The sequence below is a fragment of the Cavia porcellus genome, unplaced genomic scaffold (assembly GCF_034190915.1).
Source record: "Cavia porcellus strain 051 isolate PalLab524CR breed Dunkin Hartley unplaced genomic scaffold, mCavPor4.1 scaffold_19, whole genome shotgun sequence".
Lineage (NCBI taxonomy): Eukaryota > Metazoa > Chordata > Mammalia > Rodentia > Caviidae > Cavia > Cavia porcellus.
The window spans coordinates 42,338,712-42,356,113 of NW_026947502.1; the positions used below are offsets into that span (position 1 = coordinate 42,338,712).

General features: G+C 37.0%; 1 protein-coding gene across 3 annotated transcripts in view; it reads left to right on the top strand.

Moving 5' to 3' along the window:
* Prr16 (proline rich 16) overlaps positions 1-17,402 on the top strand; it is a 359,549-nt gene that overhangs the window by 205,024 nt on the left and 137,123 nt on the right. Inside the window, exon 2 of one of the 3 annotated variants that reach the window (XR_010041170.1) lies at positions 4,268-5,154. Coding sequence is in view for 2 of the 3 variants with exons in the window: in XM_063230966.1 (XP_063087036.1) it covers positions 4,268-5,008 (741 nt within the window). In the remaining variant the exon portion in view is untranslated. Of the gene's footprint in view, positions 1-4,267; positions 8,593-17,402 lie in introns of those variants that run through there. The other 2 variants (XM_063230966.1, XM_063230965.1) reach the window with 2 other exon arrangements.

Below are 17,402 nucleotides of genomic sequence, written 5' to 3' on the forward strand. Positions count from 1 at the left end.
TTAGTCTGTCTTTTAAGAGTTGCCAAGTCATAACAGTTTCAACATTGCTGAAAAGTCCAAGTCCAAAGTTTCCTCTGAGATTGAAGGCAAACTCTTAGCTGCGAGCCCTGTACAAATGAAAATAAAGTTAAACATTTTCAACATTCAATGGCACAAGAGAGATATTTCCATTCCAGAGGATACAAGTGGGGGATACAAAGAAATGAGACCAAAGCAAATCCAAAATCAATCAAGGTGAACATTAAGTCCTGTATTTCTATGTACAATCTGAGGCAATCTGTGGCAAGGGTTTGGGTGGCTCAGCCTCTATAGCACTTCCAGTGCTTCTAGCTTCCATGACTTCTCTCCTGGGCCGCTTCTGCTCCCACCTTGCAGTTTTTTCCTCAGAAAATTCACATTTCTGGCTTCTCCAAACTTCTGCAGTCTCCACTCTGCTTTACCTTCACACTTAACATGTTCTCATGCACTGCCCTCTTAAGGGCACACTGCCTGGCTTCCCAGGCAACCCCACAACTCTTGCACTCTGCATGCACCTAAAATCTGCAACACCTGACACCCAGAATTGAAGAAGAAAAGGCATATCTGGCTCATAGTTGTATAGATTTCTATTAATAGCTGACTGTGAGGTGGAGTAGTCTACAGAGGAGAAACAGCCCACAGAAAGCAGGGAGGTGAAAGCACATTAGCCCTCTTTCTGTTGTTTATATTTTATGTAGCACTCATACCCCTACTCGTAGCTAGAACAGTGCAAATGAATTCCATTTGCCTAAATTTTCTTGCTCTGTAAGTACTTGGTATTCCTTTTTGTTATTGTAAGTTTTATCCCCCCTCATCTTTTTTTGGTATCTGTAATATCACTGAGGTGTATCTGGATGATAGTTTGTGTACAGCTTCTGTATAACACTGTGTGTAATTAGATAATGCTTCGTGCTTCATTTATTTAAATAATAGAATTAGTAGCTTGCCATGTGCTCTTTCCTGAGCAGATGCTTTGAAGCAGTGCTCTAGTGTGTTGTCCTCGCTGGGCTTGAATTTGTGATCCTCCTGCCTTAGCCTCCCTGAGTACTGGGATTACAGGCCTGTACCAGCACACACTGCTGGGAGCCATTATTTCAGTGCTCAAACTACTACACACAATATAATTTAAAATTATGTGAATGAAAGGTTTGATTTCTTGGAAATGTTTAACACATTAACATACACTATAGGTGTAGTAGGACTGAGACAGCTCACTTTATAAGTGACTGTTTAATTTAAATGATAAAGATTTGTTGGAGTTAAATTTAACAAAGAGGAAAAGTGAGAGCATTTCAAGAAGAGATTTACTGTGTGCAAATATCCTGTAACAAAAAGCAGATTGGAAATCATGAAGGTGTTAGGAAAGACCAAAGAGATTTAAGAATAGAAATAAAAAGGGAAACTTACTAGAGTTGAAGGTGGAGATTTAGTGATTTAGGGAGATTTTTGTCTCAAAACAAAAAATAAAACAAGGGTGGGAATACAAGCTCAGTGTGAAAGCTCCAGGTTTAATCTACAGTACAAGAAAAAAAAAGCAAATAATAATGTTTCCCATTAAAACCTAATCTCAGTGAGGATAGGCCCCTTGGTTGTTTTTTGTTATTTCCATTGTACTGTGATTTCCTAATACGGGAATTTGTACTTATTAGGGGCTCAAAAATATTTGTTAAATAAATGCCTTGAGAATTACTATTTCTTTGGTTCAAGTGTAAATAGTTGATAGGCCTTCTCGTCCCTTTATCCCTGCAAGAAGAGCCTCGCCGTAAAGTTTTAAAGCTTCATGGTCCCTTGCCATATTAAAATACCAGTCTGGACAAATAGAAAGGAAGGCTGCATTTATCTAAGTGACAGAGTAGGCAGTAGAGTCTGCACTTCTAGTCTTTATCCAGTTTTGCTTCTCCTCATAAATATGGGTATGTTATTCTGTGCTGAAGAGGATCAGGAGGATTTGTTGGCAATCTTCCCAGCTAGGCCGATGTGTGCAAAAAAAAATCAGAGCCAGAAATCAACTGTGGCTTGTGGCTTTTCCAAGTGGGATGGGATGTGGTGCTTCTAATTGAGGTCAGTGGAGCCAGAAGGCTGATAGTACAAAGCAGGTTGTTGATTCCATCCTCTCTGCCCATGGGGATATTCCCAGAGAGGCATCTGGAGATGCGCTGAGCAGAGTTGGCAGCTGAGCAGGCCTGACTTGGTTCCCTCAGGGACTGGACTGAGCTAGGGATGGAGAAGACTGTAGAGACATTGCTGGCAGCTGAGGGCATGGGCACTGTTTCTGTCGGGAGCAGTGGTGCAGACAGCAGAGACCAAGTAGGTGGCTCAGGGAGTTGGTGCCAAGGAGGAAGGTGACTGACTCACAGAGGGTGCTCGAGATGAGGAGGAAGCCAGTTTGGTTATAGGAAGTGTTTGTGTAGGGACAAAACTGGCTGAGGCATGGGAAGGATCAGTGCTGGGTGCAGAGCAATCAGTGACTGGGACAGAGCTATAGAATCTGGGAGAATGGCCAGTGGTGAACTGGGCAGCCATATCAAGGGTATACTTGGGGACTGAGACAGTGCCAGTCCTAGAGCTTGAGTGGCTGCCTGGTGGCCAGCTGGGATCCACTTCTTGGGGCGGTGGGGCTTCTGGTAGATTCAGGTCATCGTCCATACACAGTGGCAGAACATCTTGTCAGAACTTTCAAGGAGGATAGAATAAATATTTTTAGTATGTTGATTCTTTGTGTACCTAGGGGAGTTTTGTTTTGTTTTTATGGTCAAAAGAGTTCCCTTCTCCTAGTAAGCACATGCTCAGAGCTGGGGCATCAGAGTTTGACACAAGTTTATCCAGTGTCAATATAGGGGACTGTTCTAGGCTGCTTTCAGCGAGCTAGTGCCAAACTTGGTGAACAATTTCTGCATTCAGAGGGCCTTCTGGTGGCCAAGCAGGACACAGGCAGGCACTGCCATTCCATTTAGCAAAATATTTGGAGGTGCCATGGTTTCAGTTTCATTCTGTGGTCCTCCACATGGCCTTTGGGGAAGCTTTCGACCATGCCCTCTAAAGTGGTCACCTTAGTCTGACTAGCACCCATTCTGGCTCCCTATAAAGTGTGTAGTATCCTTAAAAGGAGTCACCACAAAGGGTGGGAACCTCTCACTGAGAGGCCATTCACATGTAATCAGGCACTGGGACTAGTGCTTCCCAGTCTTGGTGCACAGATGAAACAGTCTATGGTTTACACAGTCCGTGCTCACTCAGTACACACATTCACACACAATCAGAGGTTAAATATATTCCCATCCCCAACCCCTAGAGTGAAATCTGACTAAAAACAAGACAGAATCTGGCTGTCTTGGCTAATGATGGCAAGGCATGATCGGTGTCCCTATCATCCTAAATTGGAGATAGAAATAGTAACTTACAGGCTGAGGCTAGCTGCAGGGTATCGCAGGGATATCCTACCTTCTGGGTCAGCTGTCACTGCATTCCTTCTAGGGTCCAATGAGGTCACTGCTGCCACACAGGGTCTCCCACTTTATGACCGCTGAGGGAATTCTGAGAAGAGAATCAGAGGGCAGGCCATCTCATCTGCAGTACAGAAATCAAGTCCCTGTTAGCCAGCAGCCTCTCCACCAGTAACCAAATGATCAGCACATTGTCTCCCGGAATGAGCCCCAAAATTATGATGTGAAATTCAGGATCAGACCAGTGGAGACAAAACATGGTACTTGAAGAGCTTTAGAAGTCAGCTTTATTGTGCTAACAGACAGATAGAAATCTCTGTTCCAAACCATCACTGCAACCTCAGGTTACCAGTCATTTGTATAGGTTTCCAGAAGAAAGTGCAAAATGCACATAACAGAATATCCTATGGCTGGTTGCACATGTGTTTGTCACTAATTGCTAGGCAGCATTTACTCTTACAGAAACAAGTTAAAGCAGGTTACTCTCATATAACATAGAGGAAGAATCCATTGTCTGAGACAGGGCAGAGGTGTCCTTGAAGTGATAACTCTCTGTGACTTAGAAGTAGGAGAAACATTTCTTCCTGACTGAGCTACACTTATCTTGCAATTGGCATTTGGAATTTCAAGGCTGTTTGAGTTGGTAACTTTCTAACCATGGCAACAGGCTGTGTCTCCCCATCTCATCCTTGAACAATGTTAGAAATACAAGATCTAAGTTTTTCTCAGCATTAAAACAACCTCTAGTTTCTGGTCTGTTTGCTTTGGGTTCTTCTTCAACACAATTACCTTGTCCTTCCCACCAGGTCGTTGACCAGATCGATACGCTGACCTCTGACCTACAGCTGGAAGATGAGCTGACTGACAGCTCCAAGACGGACACCCTGAACAGCAGCTCCAGTGGCACGGCCTCCAGCATGGAGAAGATCCGGGAGCCACTCAGCAGAGCCCTGGTGCAGCCCTCAGCTGTGCTCACAGTCCTGAGAAAGCCGCACCCCCCAGCACCACCACCACGGCTGACCCCCATGAAAAGCGATGACCCTCGTAGGGTAGCGCCTACCACCCACCATGGGAGGACCAATGGCACCCTGCTTCATGGTGGGGGCCTTCCAGGGGGCCCCAGCCTGATCCCCAACGGAGACCTCCTCTGCACCCCCGGGGTTGACATGGACGAGACCCAGGTGCAGACTCTGACTCACAGACCTGAAAAAGACGGGTGTCCCCCCATGGGACCTCGAGAACGGGTGCGGTTTAATGAGAAAGTGCAATACCACGGCTACTGCCCTGACTGTGATAACCGGTGTAATGCGCGACACAGGGAGGTCCGCCTGCATGGGGAGCCTGTGCCCCTGCCGCCCGGAAAGGCACTACGCCGAGGGCCACCGCCCCCACCTCCCCGGCCTCCTCCTTTCCCGCTGGAAAACGGGGGGCTGGGAGGAAGCCCCAGCCACAGCCACCCTCCTCTCAGACCTGCAACTGTGCCTCCTCCCGCTGCACCCAGACCGCAGAGGACCATTCTGAGGAAGTCAACCACTACGACAGTGTGACGTATGCAATTTTACAAACTTCTTGATTTTTAAGAGATTTCTATATCATAAGCATTAAATAATAAGTAATGAGCACTTTCTACTCAAGCAATAAAAAGCTCAAATATATTAATCCTGCATTCAACAAAGTGTCATAAAACCACCCGGTAAGTATGCAGTGCACTGCTCATGTCCTGGGTTTACACTATTTTAAATGTTAATTAATCCAAACTGCAGAATAATGAAACAGTATAAATGTGTTGTTTTTGCAATTTCATTATGACAAAATGTGACCTTTTAAATTTCAAATATTTTGATTTATTAAATACCCAGGGTGATTCATTTGATTCATGACTAATTCATCTATGCATTAATAACATTTCATACTCTTAACTTTGATCTGATGCTTTTTAAGAAGGAATTTAAAAAATGAAGGACTATTTTATTATTTTTCTAAAGATATTTGTCACTAGTTTTGCATTCGAAAATGATATCAGAAAGTTTATTTTCTATACTATACGATTATGTTCAGCTATATATGTAATAAAATTTACTGGTTGTGGAAACATCATTATGTCAATAAATAACAAATAATGATAAGACCAAATGTTCCTCAGAATTCAAATGAAGGACTGGTTTGTTGAATCTCATCACAATATTTATTGAAATGGGTAGCAACTGTTTTGAGAAGATCTCAGTAAGTGTATGTCAGAATTTTCTAAATTACAGATTACAATCCACCCATAAATACACCTTTTATATGTGCATATTACATACCACCACGACGCTACTTCAAGGATCAGTCTTTAAGCTTCAGTCATCGTTGAGCGCTGTGATTCTCCAGCCCTTCCCATTCATCCATGACGCACTGGAAACGAGCACATTGAATCTGTGGGGGAAAATTGCCTGCTGTGCGAACAAACTCTGCCTCCATCAGAGAACTCATGTTTATAGGAGAATTTAAAAAGAAAATATAAATATTTCTGGTAACAGGGTATGTTCTGCATAAGCCTTGAGCTTGTTTTCTTCAGGGGTGAGTGGTGGTACAGTTCTTTGTTGTTCCATAGAAGAGAGTGGGAATCTTTTCCTTCTGTCACCAAATAACAGTCTTCATCCTCATTTGCCAGCTGAGGAAATTTATTAACTTTATGGTTAAGCTGGGCTTTGGACTGATGAAATGTTTTGCCCCAGGACTGGAAATGAATTCATCTCCCTACAGTGGCGGTGAGGAAAGGTATCTGAAAAACTGTGGTCCATTACATGGTAAGAGTAGAGGATCACCTGATGGAAAATTTGTTTGTTGTGTGAATTGGAGTATGCAGTGACTCTTGGTTTCAAAACTAAATATCACTGCCCCAGAATGGCAGTCGCCAATAATTTCTTTGTTGACTCTTCCAGGTTGTACCCTTGTAATTTGTAACATTGTTTTTAAACCAGTTTCTATTAAAATATGATAATTATTTTGGGCAGGACGCAAAAGTGAAATAGATTTTTATTTTTCAAGGCATGATCAAATTAGTAAAAACCAATAAATGATTGACTTACTGAATATCAAAATAATGTGTTAACATTTACTACATATATAAATAAACCCAGGAGTCATCATCTTTCTGTATTTAAATAATTCCCTTAAAATATGCACCAGATATCAAGAATATAAATAGTTATAGACACAATTTCCTTCCCTTCACCTGTCTTCTTTCTTTAACTTGTCACTGTGACCTAAAAATCAGTATATTTTTTGAGACCATGCCTCTTATAGATACAGATTCTGCCAGATCTCAAAGTAGAACTTCCTTGAAATCACAGATCAAACACAGAGCAAAAATTTGCTTGAAATACAATAAGTTGAATAAATTGAATCATTCAGGCTGGTTGAAAAAGGACACTGAGCCAGATGTGTAGAAAAGGCTTCAAAAGTTCAAATCTATCTCTTGAAATACAAAGTATCTTGATAAAAAACCATGTTTTTCTGATTGATTCATGACTTATGCCAAAATTACACCTATTTCTTCATTCAACACATTTATAACTAACCATTGATCTAGAAAGCTAAGTCTCAATCCAAAAATGTTGCAGTTATTGACTTTATTTTCCTGTTATAGTTTATTTATCTATAATCAATAAATGTTAGGTTACAACAGTATTGATCTTCCTTTTGAGTTCTTTATTCTAGATTATTTGTTTTCATTCATATATAGACTATAGTCCACCAATAATATACTCATTTTCCCAATTCGTAATTTTGCAGCATGCTCTGAGATTGAAGTTTTCTTTGGTTTTGGTTTTTGTTTTAGTGATATTAGAGATTGACCTTCTCACTGAGTTCTAGCCTTAACCTTTTATTATTATTACTGTTTTGTTTTGTTTTTAACTTCTGAGAGAGTGTCTTGCTAAATTGCTTCATCTGGTTTCAGACTTGTAATCATCTTTTCTCAAACTACCAAGAGATTACAGGCATATGCTACACAGCCCAGCAGTTTACACTTTTTGTTATCAATAAACACTGCTTTCAATATTTAAATTTTAAACTACAAGCCCTGCATATAGTACAGTAAATCACCATAAAATGTATCTTTCCTTTTCCTAATGATTTTAAATAGAAATGCTTTCCTCAGATTACTTAGTAGGACTTTTTTTCTAGCACATGCATTTGAACATTTGTGTTTATACATAGTATGCACCATAGACTTTGTAGCCATCCTCCTTTGTAGGTGACATTTCTGCAAAATGTAAAATAGCAAAATAATATCCATTGAATGGGTAAAAATAGAATGTATTTCAGTAGACTGAATGCTTTTTAAATTTGAGTGAGGAAATTATTTATCTTCCTAGTTTACACAATGATTTTTCCAATTTGAGGACATTCTTGTGTGTCTACTGATGTACTATAAAAAGAAAATAAAAAATAATGGAAGCTCTCATCCAACTTCAGTAAGTTCTGAAGGAAAATAAAATGAATACTTTAGGTTATGCTTAAGCTAATTATTAAAAGACCTTCACATAAAATGCAAAGATATGGATAAAAGAGAAATTCCCCACTTTTCCAATTTCACAACCCTCTCATTAGTGTTCAGTAACACTCTAGGAAAAATGAACCCATTAGAAGGAGTTCAATCTAAAAATCTTACTTGAAATATAACTGCATAATTATTTTATGAACAAAAACAAGGAAAAGTACTACATGGCTTTCTTTGGGTAAATCAGTACTTGTATTTTAGCATCACCACAGAGCTACAGCTATACCACCTCTGGATTTATGTATGATCTTTTATCTATAGATTCTAAAGAAGAAACAATAGCTGTTTTTTGGTGTTCCATGAAGAAAAATCTTAGAAGATCTATGTATAATTGTACTGAGTATACTAAATCAAGCCTTCAATCTCTGTTGAACGATGGGGGTGGGGGGCATTGAATGAATGTAATATAAGGCTTATTCAAAGGATTTATTTTCTTCTCCTAATTCTTTTATTAGTAGTGTACTTTCCCAAAATATATACTCAAAATTGTATCACAAGATTACATTGCAATATATTTTGATAAAATAACTTATGTTTTATAAACGAGAGAATAATTTATGAAAAATAAAATTATTTTAAAAGCTATCTTGCATAATTAGGTAGAGTTCATGGTGTCTGACAATTACTACAATTTATCGTGAAAATCACATTACATTTTCTGGGTCAATGTATAGTGGTGACATACTAATTAAGATTTTAGAGTAAATATTTCAGAGTTTTATAATCATTCAAGGTATACAATTCTGAATTAATGATAGACCTGATGCTACAATTAGAGCACACAATAGTGTTGAACTTGAATGTTACCTACATCTTGGTGGAGCAGTAATTACTAGGATGTCATTTCATTTGAAGCATAGATTTAGCATTCTAATCTTTAGAGGAAAAGTTAATGTAGAATGTAAAGATTTTTCAAATAACTCTCCTTTTAAAATCCAGTTAAGCTCTGATATACTGTGTGTTGATTACTTTTCTTTCATTGCTGGGCCAAAATACCTAATCCACAAAATTAAGGAAGGAAAACTTTCTTTAGTTCACAGTTTATGGATGTTTCAGCCTGTAATCATCTGCTCCAAGGCAGGATGGCATGGCACAGAGGCATCAGTTCATGGTGGTGGTAATAACCAAAAGCAATAAGAGCAAAAAGGGAGGAGCACAGAGAAGACTCTTTGAGTCCCTTACATTGTATATAGTCTATCCACCCTAGGGTGGGTGTAGGACTTACACCCATAATGGAGCACTGGACCATGAATCAGTCATAAACTCTAGAAGCCTGCCCCCATGACCACATGAGGCTTTGCAGGGATATCTAAACCAAATTATAACATATTATTACAGCATATTGTGCCTAGAAAATTAACATATATGCATTTTACCTTTTAGAAAACTAAATGAAGAAGTTTGCAACTTTTCTTCACACAGAAATGATAAATGTTTGAGGAGCTATAAATGTTTCATCTGATTTAAACGTGTCAGACATTATATGGTACCTCACTGATATGTACAAGTTATATTTTTTGTATATAAATTGAAATTAAAATGTAGTTAAATCCACATTGGGTATATAGTTGTATGAAGGCCAGGAAAAAATAAGAAGGAAGTGTTACTTATAGTTTATACCTTCAAGAGTGAACAAAAGTAGACCAGTATATTAACTTCCCTCTGCAACTTTTCATGTGTTAGAATTACTATAATATTGGGGGCTGGGGATTTAGCTCAGCAGCATAAGCACCTGCCTTGCAAGCAGGCGGTCGTGAGTTCGATCCCCGGTACCAATAAAAATGAAAAAGACAAAAAAAATTACTATAATACTAACTTGTAAGTGATAAGATTTTGGTTTGTACATGTAGGAATCCAGGACCTTGGTTTAGCATTTGCTACCATCAGTCCCGTCATATGTGGGGGTTGCTATTTTTGTGCTTACGTGACTCTCATGCTTTCCTATCTCAAAACATCACCACTTAATTGTGTTCTTCACACAATTTGAACATCTTTTTGTTTAGTTTGAGCAGTTATTTTGATGCTTGAAAAGAGTCACCTAATGTTGTTTTGACATTCTTAATGTGTTTAATCTTTGCAGAATATGAAAGGAATTTTAGGCAATTTAGCCACCATCTGAGATGAATGAGCTACTGAATAATGCAAGCCTTATTTTTTTATCAATTATACCAGCCACTTCTTTTTTCAGTTTTTTAAAATCTAAATTCACACTATCATTTTGGGTCTTTCTGTAAGAAGTTTTGATTCCATAGTATTCAAACTTACGGCCCTGAATATGTCACTACCATTCACTGTATTTCATTTATGAATTTCATCTATTTAACCTTGACCTCTAGAATTAAAACAGAAATAGATTCACTAAAGAATCAGTGCATTAGAACCCTGTCTAATCAAAATATTTCCATTCTTTTTTGTTAGACAATTGAAATGATTTTCCACAATTTGATAATATCAGTGCAAATTATGCTAAGCAGCAAAGGGCATTTTGGACAAGCTAAATAAAACAGTGTGTGCCTATTGTGGTTTGGGATTCCTGATGGCATGACGTATGATAGCTAACCCTTATCAGGAGCTTACCTTATGCCTTCTTTAGTGTTTTGCATACATTATGTTTCCCTGTAGCATCATTTTTCTTTTATGATATCCCAATATCTGTGATTATTATCTACACTGTACAAATGAAAACACTGTCATTACATGGCCAACCCACAATTGCAAGGCAGACAGTTTTCCTCCACAACTCACATTCTTCATCAGCTTTCAGAATGGACTAAAGCATTGACCCTCCTGCATTCTGCAAGGTAATTTGTATAACCATAAGTCACTCTTTTCTTTTTTTTATTAAAGAGAAAAAAACAAAACAGTACAAGCCTACAAGTAATACAGAATTTCAAGAGAAAAAATACAGTAAGAATTCACTAGTTAATAGATTACATATTGTCATCTCAGAAACAGTTGTCTAGGTTACAAAATTAAAGCATAGAAAGTGGACATTAAATCAGTAAAATTGCAGACAGTTCTGTTCAATAATCCAACAAAAACTCAGTAATAATGGTTTTCTATCCTACACACTTAAATATACTTGCAGTTATATCCTTTAGATCACTTTCTTTCCTTTCTTTTTTACGCTAACAATCACACATTTTGGTTTCTTTCACAGTTCTTATAACTTTTTCTTTGAAGAGGAAAAGAAAGAAAACAAAACAAAATGAAACAAAGCAGAACAAAGAAAAACCCAATGTAACAAAGCAAAACAGAATCATTCAGAACAGGAGGATGGACATAGTATATAATGCAAAAAGAGATTACTAGGTGATCAACAATGGTTACCATTATGCCTCTTGTTATCCTAAAAAGAGTTACCTATATCAGCTGGTATAAAAGAATTGAACTAAACAGTACAGAACAAGACCAATAAAACCCACATTGGAGACCTTACAGGACTTCCAAAGAAGGTAATAGTCAAACCATAATGGGCATCATAGAATACCTGGTTGCCTTCACAGTGGTTGTCTATACGCTAAAATTTGATACTATTAAACAAAATAATAAAATCAGTCATAACAATATGTGGAGAGCAATACAGGGGTTCAAATCAGGTTAATAGGAAAAGAAAAAAGTTACTATAATATATGTTTTCCCTTAATTAAAAGATACTAAGAAATAAATTAATTTTTTAAAAAAAGAAAAAGGGGGAGATTGAGATAAAAGAACATATGAATAGAACAACACTGGTCAGAACCAAGCAATTTAAGCATCATTGTGTTTCACCACCCGATAGCCTGACATTAATCATAGTCACCATAGTGTTTCTTTCCTTGAAATATTTGAGTCTAACTTCGTATACTATAGCATCAAACTTATCAAGATAGTGTGAAACCATTCAAGAGAATGAAAGTATTGCAGGGTATTTAGAACCAGCTAACAGAAGCCGAACATCGGTTTCTATATTATCTCTTTGCCTATAAAAATTTTTGCTTATACTATTGCATACATTAAAATATAATAAGATACAACCTGTTAAAACTAATGGAAACAGACGAACAACAACTTGATGGGGCTTCAAAACAGGATGATACTAAATCACCACTAGCTATTACGCTGTCTTATTTTCTTCAAAATAGCTATTAATAGTATCACAGACAATAAAATAAAACAACCCAGATTAAAACCATTCCAATTAATGAGTGAAAACATTATATGGCTTCAAACCAGAAGTCACTGTTTTCTATAACTTGTCAGAGAAAGTAGTTGGCAGATATTCAGTAAAGAAAAAAAAAATTCAGTCTTAATGCAGCATAGGTCACCATGCTTCAGTAACAATTTATGTATGAATCTCAGAGGTTTCCAGGTTATTTCTTGCTTACCCAAAGTTCATCCTGGGTTAGGGGACTAGTGAGGGGAGGAGGCCCTGAGGCTGTCACCCCATAGTATAAGTAGTGCAGGCTGTGCAGATCCAGTTTCCTCTGCTAGGGTCCCAAAATAAAGGAACAGGTGCCTGGAGAAGCTTCCCACAGATCCTGCCTGATCGATTGGTCAAAACTATGGACGCAGTATTACAGTTAAGATCTAAAATGTCCCACCCAGAGCTTAGAGGATGTGCTTTTCAAAAGCTATGGTGGGGTTCAATTTTTCAGTACACTAATCCCTTGATGTATTTTGTGGCATTATTGGGAGGTGATGGAAGTAGGAAATGAGGGCTGGTTGGAGGAAGTGGAACTTGAAGGTGTGACTTTGGGAGTCACCTTGCTTTCTTTCACCTAGTCGGTCTCCACACCTTCCCTTGCTTTCTGGCTACCCAAAGGTAAGCACTTTCGTTCCTTCACACTCCTTCTCCATGATATTCTACTGCATCTCAGGACCTCAACAATGGGAACAGTCAACTGGGATCTGAAAACTTGGAAACTTTCAGCAGAAGTATTTATTTCCTGCTTTACATTGTTTTTCATAGCCACAAAAATCTGACAGGACTTTGTAGCCCCTATATACCCAGAAAAGGAAGGAGATCTGTATGTGAATTAGATTAAATCATTCTTAATATTTCTAAGATGCTAATTTGTGCATTCTCTGTTTATTTGGCCTTTCATATTACCTGATTATACCTTCATTCTCACCATAAATTAGAATGCTATTTTAAACCGAGGTGGAAAGAAAAGCCCTGCTAAAGAATTATAGTAAGAGAAATCGACAACCTTATTATGACAAGTGTTAGTCTTATCAAAGCCTTTAACTGGACACAATATTTGAGTTCTGTCTGAGGATACTCACCAGCCTACATAATTTTTATTTAACCATTTCAGAATTGCATACCAAATTGTCTTTTATCAAAATTCTAAATTAAAACATAGCTTCAGTTAATTAGGTGAGTACACAATTTTTTCCTCAAAGAATATGTAAGCCTAATATAAAGACTGATCTACAGACACATTGATCTACAGAAAATATTCAAAGAATTGTGTGTCTCTACTATAGAAATGTAGTTAACTGATGCTATAAACCATGACACATTTATATAATGTTGTATAAGACTGCATTAATACAAAAACATTAGTCTGAAAGCAGAGAAGCCAGAAGTAAGGCTCTATTTCTCAACCTGTTACTAATCAAATTGGTTAACTGTGTCTGAGGATTGATTTTAAATGAACATATAATGTCATACTTATCTTGTCTAGCAGAGCTGATGAGTCATTATAGATATATTCTGGGCTCATCTAACCTTAATTATAATGTAGGGAGTAAGGAAAGTAATATCAACAGAAGGATGCTGGCATTGAGCAGACCCTAAACAAATTCCTACAGTAACAAGACTGCAAGGTTGAATTCCTTGCTGAGCTTCAGTCCTGAAATATAAAATAGATGAGGTAATGTGAATGTGCAACTTCAGGATTCTGCAGCTCTCAGCCTTCACAATCAGTAACTTTAGAGTAATTGAATCCAGAAAATCACAATTATTCTATGTTGTTGTTGTTCTTTTTGTATGTCAGCAATATCTCCCAAACCTTTATGGCATCCTTTAGCTAGAATGGTAGCTAATTACTGTTTACTCTGTGTTTTGTCCTAAATTACATCATGTTATTTGTATGGAATGAAAACTTCTGCTGACAGATCTAGTTACATTATGCAGCACAACTACTCTTCATTCACTTGCTTATTTTCTGTGCTTTATATTTTCTATTCCTTCACAAGTGCTTGGACTTGCATTTGTTCCCCAAATTGTATATTTTCACACATTTTATTTCTTTCATTACTATCAACATTGATAAATTTATTTATCTGTCTTAATTACTTTTCCCTCATTGCTTAGAGAAAATACCTGAAGCCCAAAATTAAGGAATGAAAGGTTTATTTAGCTCACAGTTTGTGGAGGTTTTAGTCTATAATCAGCTGACTTCATCCAAAACAGGGTGGCTTGGTGAAACAGTTCAAGGCAGCAGAAGACAGCAAAAACAGCAAGAGCACAAAAGGAGAAGAGCAAGCCTCTTTTCCTTTTTTGTATTGCAAGCAAGCTACTCATCCTGGGACAGATACAGCACATCAGTGCCCTCCTTTTGCACCTGCTGAGGATGTTTACAAAGTGATTATGCTGCCCCCCTGCAGGGTCACTTGGTTAAACTTCTCAGTTGAGGGAATAAATCAACAATTACAACATTCTAGATGTAAACACCTACCCTAGGGCATGTCTTCTGCTCCCTGGGACTATTGAGTCCCTTAGTAAAGCTTCTAAATCAAGGTGACACAATGTATCAACCGTTACAATGTTCAACATGCAGGCCCCTAACATTTTTCTATGCATTTCTCCTTAAAGGATATGCCTTGCCAACATGTTTGAAGGTCTTGATTATTTAATGAATATGAAAGTACTTCACTAACACCACACTTGAATGGAAATCATTGTTATTAATTTGTGATACTTCTTGCCAAATTATTTTTCTTACATGTCAATCTGTTATATTATTTTATATTTGCCTACATTGATGCTAGTGACATTTTATTCATTTTATTTATAAAGTAGTTTATTTGGCATGTTTATCAAGTAACCCTAATTTTTTGGAACCTTATAGAATTCCCTCTTTTGGCTTATTATATTTTCTGAGTTAGCAAGTCAGAAAGTGAACGTGATAGAAATTCAAAGTGCCTACAGCAAGAAAGATGGTTTATTAAACTGACAAAAATATAGTTTTAATTATTTAGCTCACATAATTATTATGGTAATATGTAATGATCACACATGAGTAAATTCATTTGGAGTACAACTTGTCAAACTAATTAAAATCTAATACTACTAGACATCTGTACTTGTACTTTGTCTAAACATGTGTATCACGTTAAATCATCAAGCTTTTTAAACCAGAAAATGTCTGTTTATAGTTAAAAAGATCATAGTGGTATTTTAAGAATTCTGATAAAGCATTAGCTATTGCTTTGCCCCATATTTGAATATGTATTTCTGTGAGGTCCCTTTCAGAAAAACTGAGAACTAAAGTGCTATAATGGCAAAAACTTACGGTACAAGCACAAGTCAGTGCATATTGCCAAAAAATAGCCCAAATTATCATTTGGTACTGTTATTTTGAACTAATTCAAACAACCTTTGTGGTATAAAGAGAGTACTTAATTTATTTTATCTGCTTTTTAAATTCATACACCTGTCTTAATGACTATATTTTGCTTAATATTTAAAGCACAGCATTTATTTTAACAATTTTTAAGTGAATTTATTATTGATTATTTCAGTAAATTATGTTAAAAAATAGCTCCTTCATGTAACTTCTCAATAAATTTAATAAATTTTCTGATCACTCAAACCCAAAGTTTCAGCTGCATGTAGCTTTTCCATCTCTACCATCCTGTTTACTCATGTCATTTTAATTTTTGCCAAGTCTCCCTCTGTGAAGTCATTCCCAGTGTTATTCCTCAGACAGACTTCTATCCTGACTGATGATGGTTTTGTCATCTGCCTCATCACTTGACCTCTTTGTGGAGCATCCATGTTGCTCTGCTGATATAGTCCAGAAATGAAAGTTAAGGATTATCCGTTATTTAAAATTCTTAACTCTGGCCTTTGCCATTCTAACAAACCATTCTAAACCTAGTGTTACAGGGTCCCTACCCAGGAAGTCTAGTACAGGTGGGCCTGCTCCAGACAGCCCCTTCCCCTGCAGCTCTGCCGTGCCTGGCTGGTTTTCACATGCTATGCCTTCTCCTGGACACACGGCACCAGGCCTGAAATAATGTTATAGTTTTATAAATCTTGTATATATTTCTGCCATTTATCAGAATCCTTTCCTAAATTAAAAAAAAAATCACAACTGTAAAGTGGGTACAAGTAAAAGTTTACAGAACATAAAAATAGGTAATTAAGTGAATACAAAGATTTAAAAATGTGTTTCCTTTGATAATTTGGCAATATTATTAAAAGTAGGGTCTATCATAGAGCTGACAGAATTTCATATGCATTAAATCCATCTCCTTCACTTTGTAAGCTGTATTTATCTCCTTGTCAACTAAATAAATATGGAAATTTATGAACAGAAATACAAGTTTTCTCACTGATGAAATATACTTCTAATTAAAAAACCTATTCTTTATGGAAGATTGATTGCTACATACTTCTGTGTTGAAATCAGAATCTTGGCACATAGAAAATAAGCAATAGCATTTGAATTAATAATGTAAAGTGCAGTCACAACAGGAAGTGCTCAGCCAAAAGAGGAAAGTTAAAATAAGGAAAATTAAGAAATTAGCTGTCACCATAAAATGTAAGTTTTTTGTTGTTGTTGTTGTTTTGTTTGTTTTTGTACCGGGAATCAAATTCATGACCATGCACTTGCAAGACAGGGCTTGTGCTGTGAGCTAAATCCCTGGCCCCAAATATAAGTATGTGAGGCACTGCTTATGCTAATCTGTTCCACTTAGTTTTTTCATGATTTGTACATATTCCAAATATATAGATTTTTGTCAATTAAAAGAATGTCAATTAAATGAAATGTTTTTAAAAATAAATAAGCATTTAAAATTTTAGATTAGGGGCCGGTGGCATAAGTACCTGCTTGGCAAATGTGAGGTCATGACTTTGATCCCTTTATGTGTGTGTGTGTGTGTGTGTGTGTGTGTGTGTGTGTGTGTAAATGTTGACCTGAAAACAGTAAAGATAAAAATATTTTGCCCATTAAGAAATGCACACAGCTTTAGTTACACTTATACCATTTTGATTTACAATAAAACATTCACTTTGTTTTTCTTTTTTTTTAAATTTATTTAAAGAGAAGAAACACAAAAGAATACATGGAGAAAAAAAGGGTAGAAATAATACAGCATTACAGAAAAATAAACGGTAAGAAATCACCAATTGATAAGTTACATATTGCCATCTTAGAAATAGTTGTTCAGGTTAC